Genomic DNA, 10,000 nt, shown 5'->3' on the forward strand with positions numbered 1-10,000 from the left:
TACATACAGGGCACCTTGTTATTTTTCTTACTTGTTATCTTTTAATAAGGGTTTTCAGATATAACCAGAAACTGGAGATTTAATATTCTCAGGATGTGAACCATATAGTTTGAACATTATTTTGAAGTAAAATATTATTATGTGATTTTTACAAGTTGGTTTGTTTTAAAGATTTATTTAAATATGAGATACTTTATATGATAAATATATATAAATACATGTTATAAAGAGATAATAGGACAAAGCTATTTATAAGCTTATTTTTTAGTTTTTGTAGTCAGGGGATTATGAACAAATTAGATATCTGCAATGCTCACGCTTTGTAATGATTTTACTGTGATACTTTAAATGAAATGTTAAAATCATAGTAATATGATACCCACACAATCATGATATCTTTGCGAGAACAAATGAGTGAACTACTATTTATGTATCTCAAAATGTTACACATTGATATTCTTAGAAATAAAAATGAATTTACCTTATAGTATCCTTTGTAGACCTTTCAGATAAGTCTTAATTTATAGAAGGCAGCAGAAACTTTTAAGCAAGACATAGCCTTGAAGGTCATGGCATCGTGTTTCACTCCAGCCGTTGGTTTCAAGAAGGGTTCGTGCAACATCTAGTCGCTGGTAAAAATTAATGTCCATAGAATTCCTATCATTTTCCAAGCATAGCATAAATAGTTTCCTGATGATATTATGCTTGTAGAAATGAAAATCTCTACCAAACATAAGAATTAAGATGTGTACCTGGTGTCAGTAATGCACATATATATTTTTTTTTTTACGTTATATAATGGGAAACTCGGGTAAGTAAAAGAAACATGAGAATAAAAATACTTATATTTTACATTGGTTCAAGTACTGATAAATATTCAGAGGCATAAATTACCTATTCCACACATTATATAAATGGTATTTCCTTGCATTTCTTTATGGCAAAGAGCTTAGAAATAAATGAGTGCATTACAAAAAATCATACATGACAATTTTCCACTGATACCACCTCTCAGTTTAATTATTTCACACATGCAAGGTGAAAAACATCGGAAATTTTGTAGTTTGTGGTTTCTTTGTGAGCCACGGATTCAGAATGTTCTTTAGTGCATAAAACCTTGTTCTTTTCTAACGAGCCATTAATTCCCTCCGATCCTTTCTGTCTGAAAATTTAGTCCTCAAATTATTTCTCTGTGAGTGCTAGTGAATCAAAATGTTCTTTTCTACCTGTAACACATTTAAGTTTTCTTCTGGCAAGTTTTCTCCATTCCTGTTTTTGCTCTCACTACGTAGGCGTTGAGTAGCGTCCCGCGAAGAGAGTTATGCCGAGAACCTTGTTGTAGATGAGGAAAACGAACGGCCGGTTGCACACGAACGACTTTGGCACGATGCCCACTCTCGTGTTGATCAGACCTGGTATTTTTTTAGATAGAGAACATATATAAGCTTATATTACATAACATATTGCATCTATTATGTATATCCATATTTTATTATTTTGATATATCTACTATCTATCTAGTCAAGGTGATGTTTACTTTTTTATTTACTGCCAGGCTGACTGAGGGGAAGTTTAGATTAGTTAAACAATTAGTTTACCCTCCCACCCCCCCAAAAAAAGAAGAAGAAAAAAGTCACTAATTTGTGTATGTCGCCCAATCTTTCATTCCCTTTTCCTTCCTTACTACCCACTCTCATTTCTCTCCCTTTCTTTCCATTTTCATTCCTTTTCCTGACCCTCAACCCCATTCCTCGTCGTTTCCTTTCCTTCTTTCCACCCCCATTATTTTTTCTTTCCTTCCCGTTTCTTACTCCCTACCCTCATTACTCTTCTTTTCCTTCCTGTTCTATTTCCTTACTCCCCACCTCCATTATTTTCCTTCCCTTCCCTTTCTTTCTCCCCACCCCCTCCCCACCAACCCCTATTCCTCTCCTTTTCCTTCCCTTTCCTCCCCGCGTACTGACCTGTGGCTGCCGTGGCGACCGTGCCCTCTTCGGTGACTTCGACCGTCGCCTGATGGATGGCTTCGTCCACATTCAAGTTGGCGAAGCGATCGAAGGCCGTCAGGTTGGCGACGCTGGGCACGAACAAGTCAACGATGCCCAAGCTCTCCAAGCTCTGGAAGCGAGAGAGAAGGGTGGAACTCAGGAAGCTTGAATTCACATAGGGTCTTCGATATGGCTATTAAATGGGCCTATTCTTGGTTAGGGAAAACCTGATTCGTAGTGCTACTTATATATACCGGTACATTAACCATTATCCCTACAGTAAAAATATAACACACAGTACACTCCCGCTGCTACTGTATATTCAATACCACATCGACGAAGAGAACTTACATTCTTCAGCTCGCTTTCAATTCTAGTTGTCATGTTGAATCTAGGGAGGCCAACGTTCACCATCTCTTCGGACATCAACCCAATGGCATCCTTGAGAGTGTCTCGCGTGAGGTTTGTGGTGATGGAGTCCGTGCTGATGTCGTCGGGCAGCAGGATGAACATGGAGACGGTGGAGTTCTCGTATGGCAGCTCCAAGATCTTGGCCCCCAGGGACGGCACGTTACCTACAGGACAAATGGGTTTTCTTATATATTTATATGTGTGTGTGTGGGAGGGGGGGGGGGGGTAGGTGTGTGTGTGTGATTAGGGGTGTGTGTTTAGGTGTGGGTGTGGGTGTGGCTGCGTGTGCTTTTGTATGTATGTGTTATTCAAATATATTTACCTAATAATTATTGCGGACACACCTTTGTCCATTCGATATACAAACAAAACCACAGTATAGTTTCAAAATCAATCAGTGGTAAATTTCTTCAACAAAAATATAAGGAGGGAGGGAGGGAGGGAGGAGGGAGGAGGGAGGGAGGGAGGGAGGGAGGGAGGAGAGAGAGAGGAGAGAGAGGAGGAGAGAGAGAGGAGAGAGAGAGAGAGAGAGAGAGAGAGAGAGAGAGAGAGAGAGAGGGAGAGAGAGAGGAGAGAGAGAGGAGAGAGAAAATACTTACCATAATTGAATTTGGCTGACTGAGACATCATCTGGACATTTCCGCCAGACCTCCCAGGTGGAATGAGGAATTCCTGCGTGCGGGTTTGTTCGACCACGAATTGCGACTGCCAGAGACCCTTGAAGAACACGGCGTTGATGAGCACAAAGTTAGTGTTAGGAAGGAGGTTGTCGATGAAATTCTTGATCCTGCCCTCTGTTGCTAAGCTCACATCGTTATTAATGGTCTCGACGGCAACGCTAGGCCGGCTGAAGTCCATCAGCTGAAGGTCGGGCAGAATGTTGGAGACGCAGCGGTTCAGGTTGAGTTTTTCGTTCATATACGCTCTGTTCAGGCTGTTAAAGGTCATCCCTTCACCTTCGGGGCTTCTGAGGAGTCTGGGGGCATGGTAGATAAAGGAATCGTGAACGACGTATAAGATATAAGAACACAAGGAAAGCAATATGTCCATTACTCATAGTACAGGAGACCTTGGAAGACACTCACAACAATCTCAGACCTCCCCAGTTGAAGTAAGTGTGAGTCTTGCTCTTCAGATTAAGAGCGTTCTCCAACTGCTCCCTCGTCTTGCCCTCGGACCCGAAGTAGGAGAGGGTGAGCGCGCTCCAGATGCTGTACGGGGAAATGAAAAGATTCCCCTGCACGGACTGGCTCAGCTGCTGGAAGAGGCTCAGCCCGAACAGCTCGACGCGGCCGGAAAACTCCGCTTCGGCAAACTCTAGCTTCTCGCCGGGGAAGCACCGGTTGATCTGGCCGCCACACACGGCTACCAGCGCCGCAGACACGGCCATCGCCACCACAACGCCCCTCGCATTCATCTTGCTGCAGGACAAGGAGGGTTATTTATTTAACAACTAAACAGGCTTTTCACACTTAAAGATCCACCCACCAATACGTACTTGTTACGGTTAAAAGTAAGCATAAAATTATACACGATTTTTTTTTTCTTAGAATATTATAGATTCTCTTTATCCTGTAAATTACAACAATCCATGTCAGAATAGCGTAAGTAGACGTATACAGAGATGGTGTAGAGGGAGTAAAAGAGGAAAATGAAGAGAAAGACAGTGATAGAGAGAATTACAGAGGAAAATCTATCAGGCGGAGAGAGTATTCCCGTTCTAGCACATGCAGCGACCTCTCCCTTAGACCGAGGAAGTAAAAAAGATCGCCTAACGACGTACTGCAGTCAGCGTCACACGGAAATCTTGCCGTAAACAAATAAGAGATGATGAGAGGCGGAAGTAGTCAAGGCCGCATCACCTGAGTGACTCAGAACTATGACCGCAGAAGAATACATTCACGACAGAGAGGGAGATAAGCACACATGTATACACACGCGCACACTCATATGTACTTCTATGTATACAGCAAATGTAAACGCAGTAATGTGTACAGTAAAGATAATATGAAACAACGGAACCTTTCGAACATGCCAAGAGTTTCTTATCAGATTCACCCCATCCATTTCACTATTTATTACGTCTGATGAGACGTGCGCACGCGCGTGTGTGTGACTAGTGTGTAATATAAATATATATATATATATATATATATATATATATATATATATACACACATACATACATATACACACACATACATATACACACATATACATACATAATATGTACACACACACACACACACACACACACACACACACACACACACACACACACACACACACACACACACACACACACACACACACACACACATGTATATGTATATATATATATGTGTGTACATATATGTATGTGTATATATATGTATGTGTGTATATATGTATATGTATGTATGTATGTATGTGTGTATATATAATATGTATGTATGTTTACATATACAGTGTATATATATATATAACAGAGAGAGAGAGAGAGCTAGAGAGAGAGCTAGAGAGAGAGAGCTAGAGAGAGAGAGCTAGAGAGAGAGAGCTAGAGAGAGAGAGAGAGAGAGAGAGAGAGAGAGAGAGAGAGAGAGAGAGAGAGAGAGAGAGAGAGAGAGAGAGAGAGAGAGAGAGAGAGAGAAGAGAGAGAGAGAGAGAGAGAGAGAAGAGAGAGAGAGAGAGAGAGAGAGAGAGAGAGAGAGAGAGAGAGAGAGAGAGAGAGAGAGAGAGAGAGAGAGAGAGAGAAAGAGAGACAGAGACACAGAGAGAGACACTGAGAGAGACATAGACAGAGAGAGAGAAAGAGAGACAGAGACACAGAGAGAGACACTGAGAGAGACATAGACAGAGACATAGACAGAGACATAGACAGAGACAGAGGCAGACATAGACAGACAGAGACAGAGATTATTTCAATAGTCCCTCACATGCAAGCAAACACCACGACGATTTCCCAATGACATCACCGCCGCCCCCCCCCTCCCCCGCAACAGGAACCAGGTTGGGCAAGCTGCTCCGTCGGCCAAGTCTGACTGGCAGTCGGGAAACCCAGCTCCTCGGTTCGCATGCCCGTAATTTCCCGCCCATTCCTAATCAATCCAATAACCATCCTGATTATCCAGTTACCAAACTAGCTTTCTAATGTCCATTCTGATACCCAGCAACCCTTTCACCTTCCGGAATCCCAAATGACAAGCCGGAAACGGAAAAAAAGTCGTTTTCTTCTTCTCTTTCTTGCCCCATCTCCCACCCTCCTCTTCCCTCCTTCTCCCTCCCTCCTCTTCCCTCCTTCTGCCTCCCTCTTTCCCCCCTCTTCTCTTTCCTTCTCATCCCAACATCTTCCCTCTCTTCCGACTTTTTTCATCTCCCCCCCCCCCCCCCCCCCACCTGCTATACAAGGGCCCGTCATGTGACAAGAAGTTACAATTGTGTTTTTGCATATTATCATTTTCTTTTGCGCGAGGCTAAGGGATGTTGGGTACAAATAAAAAGATAACAGCATCGGCTGATGATGGTGGTGGTGGTGATGAAGATGATAATGATGGTGACGGTAATAGTGATGATGATAATAATAATAATATAATGATGATAATGAAAATGGTGACAATAATAATGGTAGTAATAACAGCAATAATAAGAACAGCAACAATAATGAAAGCAATTATAACAACTACAACAAAAAACAACAACAACAACAATAACAAAAATAACCCAAAACAAAAAGTAACAAAATAATATCAAATAACACAAATAATACAAGGGCAGCGTCAAACTCATTCACCACTGAGTTTAGACCCTGACTCTTACTCACACACATTACAGAGAATTGATGACCACACTGATCGCTCTCGACGGGTTTTGTCAGACATATTTTCCGCAATCACGCAATCCCTCAGAACTTCAGATAAGAAGGGGAGGGTGGGGAAAGAGGAAGGGGAAGGGAGGGATGGGGAGGGACTCGGAGGGAGGGAGGGAAATGAGAAATGGGGAGGGGGGAGGTGGAAAGGGAGGGGGAGGGAGGATTGGGGATTGGGAAAGAGGAAGAGGAAGAGGAAGGGGAAGGAGAAGTGGAGGGAGGGAAAAGAGGAATGGGGAGGGTGAGGTAGAAAGGGAGGGAGGGAGAAGAGGAAGGGGTAAGGGGATAGGGAGGGGGAGGAAGGGAGAGGGAAGGGGGAAGGGGGAAGGGGAAGGGGAGGGGGAGGGAGAATAGGAAGGGGGAGGGGGAGGTGGAAAGGGATGGGGAGGGAGGGAAGAGAAGGAGGAGAGAGAGAGAAAAGAGGAAGGGGGTAGGTGGAAAGGGAGGGGGGAGGGAGGGAAAAGAGGAATGGGGAAGAGGGGGAGGTGGAGGAGGAGGATGACGATGGAGAGGAAAAGGAAGAGGAGTATAATGATAATGATGCTGATAAAAATGATGCTGATAATGGTAATATTAATGATAATGATAATCTATATAATAAACCTGAAGAGCTGAAGTCACTTTATTGGAATGTAAAAAGGGCACGGAAAGCCTGAAGTTGAAGTCACTACATTTTTAAGTATAAATGAGGTTATAATTGACAACATAAATACCGATGAACGACATAGAGGCATCATATTACGAAGCTATTAGAATCCTATTCTTAGTATTATTATATTTATTGTTATTGTTATCGTCTTTGCTGTTATCATTTTCACATAATCATTATTATTATCATCATCATTCTTATCGTAATCATTATTATTGTTGTTGTTGTCACTATCAATCATCTTAGACCGCCAGTTTATGCACATGTATTATTTACATGACTATCTGAGGGGGAATATAAAGAAAGAAAGAAGGAGGGGAAGGAGAGAACAAGGGTAAGAAGGAAGGTGGGAGGGAGAAAGGGGATGAAGGGGGCTAGAAGAGAAAATGGAGATATGGAATGGGAGGGGCAAGGAAAAGGAAGGGGAGTGAAGAGGAAAGGGGGAAGGGAAGGCGGAGAAAGAGGGAGTTTAGAGAGGAAAAAGGGTGAGGGAGGGAGGGAGGAGGAGAAGGGAGCGAAGGAGGTGGGGGAGGTGAAGGAGGGAGAAGATGAAAGTGGGAGGGGGCTGGTGTAGGGCTTGAAGTGGGAGGGGAGGGGGGGGGTGACCTTCAGGAAGACGAGCCGTGTTCCTTGCAACAAATGTAAAAAAAAAAAAAAAAAAAAATGTGAACATGGTGTGAACATGGCGCGTTTCGATTACATCTTCGTTAGTAATACACGTATTTCTGACGAAGATATAATCGAAACCGGTCAAACACACCCCTTGCACTGTAAAGACATTCATTCTCATTCATATATTTTCTACAAAAGATTTGAGAATGAATTGGGGTGGCAGACAGGGATAGGATACGGGGAAGGGAGAGGGAAAAGGAAAGGGGGAGGGAGCGGGAAAGAGGGAGGGAGAGAAAGAGGGAGAAGATAAGGGAATGGAGAGAGTAGGCGAGAGGTAGAAGGAAGAGGGTCAGAGAGAAAAGGGGGATGAGATTGAGGGAAGGTGTAAGGAGCGAAGGAGGTGGGGGGGGGGGGTTAAGGAGAGAAGAGGGAGGGCAGGAGCGAATTTAGGGAAGATTAGGGAGGGAGAGGGGGTGGAAGAGCGAGAATGGGAAAGGTAGAGGGAGAGGGAAAGGAAATGGGAGAGAGGAGGGGAGAAGTGGAAGGAGGAGGCTGAAGAGGGCGAGAGGAGGGGAGCAGTACCTTTTAATCTTTATGTTCCTTGGACATTCCACGGGTCAAGCTTGTACTAGTAGTGGTAAAAATAATGACGTAATAATCATAATAATCGTAAAATAATAATAATAATAATAATAACAATGACAATAACAATCATGACTGGAGCAACAATAGTACTAATAACTGGAACAACAACAATAGTACTAATAACTGGAACGACAACAATGATAACACTAATAACAATAACAGCAATAACGACATTTCCTCATTCAGCTCAAAACGCGCTGACAGTTACCTAATTAACCGTATCCCTTAAGGGCAGGCGACTAGGGAACGGTCATTAGCTACGACCGACAAAAAATCGTGTAAGACAGAGGTGATTAAGAAAAGATGTATTTACGTTAAAGAATTTTCAAAACTTTATCTTAACATATAAAATGGGGAGCATATGGATGAATATACGGCACTAATTACATAACAATCCCCAGTTTATGTAGACAATTGTACAATCACTGATAATAACATCTCTAATGATATGGACTATTATTTAAAAAAATAGAAAAACAAAAAATAATAAGAATACAAGTAAATGTAATAATGATAACGATCACTATCATGCAATTGCTGACGTCAAAATACTTTCCACAAGAGCTATTTTTAAGATCAAGTATATTTGTCTTCTTGCATGAGCTTCTCGTCGCTATAAAAATAATGAACAGTCTAGCTTATAAAGAAAAATAATGATATAAAACAGCATCAAACCAGAAAGGCCTCCCCCCCCCCCCCCCCCCGTCCTCTGACTGTCTAGTTCTTCATAGTGGGTTTGTTTGTGTATTTTTGGTTTTTATGCTTCCTTGTGCACACGCGAGTCCTAACAAAGGCCAGGGGACGTCCTCGGTGTCATGCATCCTACATGCACTTTGCCTCGACCTTTTGGTAAAGCGTTACACGTAAAACACAGAAAACATGTTTTATTTCATAATATGAGAAAAATAAGCTGATTATTCTTTTTTTTTACATTTACACATTTTCTCTTTGTGCGATATGGATCATGGTCACAAAAATTTTACAAAACAGAAAGTTTCTCTTTCCGTTCGTAATATATATTATCATTATCACGTGTTCTTGAACATATATTATAACTGCTACTTGTACAACTTCCTTGATAATCTTATCAAATTTAGCTTATTATATTTATGACTAAAGACAACATTGGCGAGGCCGCGCGAATCATCTCTTAACATGATTACCGTAAATTAATCACTAAGAAATTCGTTAATCATCAATGAGCACCACCATCCCCTACACCAAGAAAAGAGACCGAATGGTACTGACCCAGATCGTCTTACCTGATAGGCTCGGAATGGCTTCTGTTTTATCAAATTCAGCGGATGTGTATGCCGTGAGTTAGCGATAATAAAGGACAGGCAAAAAAACAAATGTCTCCCTCCCCCCCCTTGTCTCTGTTTGTCTCTCACTCTTTCTCTCTTTCCTACTTAGGCTTATCATCAAACACCCACCGTAATTTCCGTTAATTCGAGAGGGACATTAACACCTATACAAAGATTCTTACCAAGAGAGAAAGAAAAAGAAGGGACCTCTATATGTCATGCCCACCACCTTACTGCTGGCTTAAAAATATAACAGTAATCAGAGGTTGAAGTCGGCAGGAAATCCGGTGGTGCTGAAGCCAAGGTTCACCGAGATTCTAAAGATGAGACAGCTGCTCTATCTTGTTTGGTTACGACTTCTACGCGAGGTCCGTGACATTCAGTGATATGGCATTAGTCATTTGACTTAAGAAGGGTTTTGAAATCGTGGCGGGGACGACATTTTGACCTTAATTCACAGTTGCTATACCGGTTGGTTAATAGAAGGCTGCGGGATAGAGATAATTGTGGATTTGTTATTCAAATGGATTTAAAGTCAGTTCCGATA

The 10,000-nt window shown here is 42.1% G+C and overlaps 1 protein-coding gene across 2 annotated transcripts in view; it reads right to left on the reverse strand.

Annotated features, from left to right (window-relative positions):
- Positions 1 to 829: 829 nt before the first annotated feature.
- The window catches only part of LOC125039439 (ovalbumin-related protein X-like), an 11,292-nt gene continuing 2,121 nt past the window's right edge, over positions 830 to 10,000 (reverse strand). Inside the window, exons 1-6 of one of the 2 annotated variants that reach the window (XM_047633365.1) lie at positions 9,636 to 9,823; positions 3,485 to 3,820; positions 2,999 to 3,375; positions 2,340 to 2,563; positions 1,965 to 2,118; positions 830 to 1,412 (exon numbers count right to left, since the gene is read on the reverse strand). In XM_047633365.1, coding sequence (XP_047489321.1) covers positions 1,285 to 1,412; positions 1,965 to 2,118; positions 2,340 to 2,563; positions 2,999 to 3,375; positions 3,485 to 3,820; positions 9,636 to 9,673 — 1,257 coding nt within the window. In that variant the 5' untranslated portion in view covers positions 9,674 to 9,823 and the 3' untranslated portion in view covers positions 830 to 1,284. Of the gene's footprint in view, positions 1,413 to 1,964; positions 2,119 to 2,339; positions 2,564 to 2,998; positions 3,376 to 3,484; positions 3,821 to 9,635; positions 9,824 to 10,000 lie in introns of those variants that run through there. The other variant, XM_047633366.1, reaches the window with a different exon arrangement.

Source organism: Penaeus chinensis, chromosome 27 (genome assembly GCF_019202785.1).
Source record: "Penaeus chinensis breed Huanghai No. 1 chromosome 27, ASM1920278v2, whole genome shotgun sequence".
Taxonomy (NCBI): Eukaryota; Metazoa; Arthropoda; class Malacostraca; order Decapoda; family Penaeidae; genus Penaeus; species Penaeus chinensis.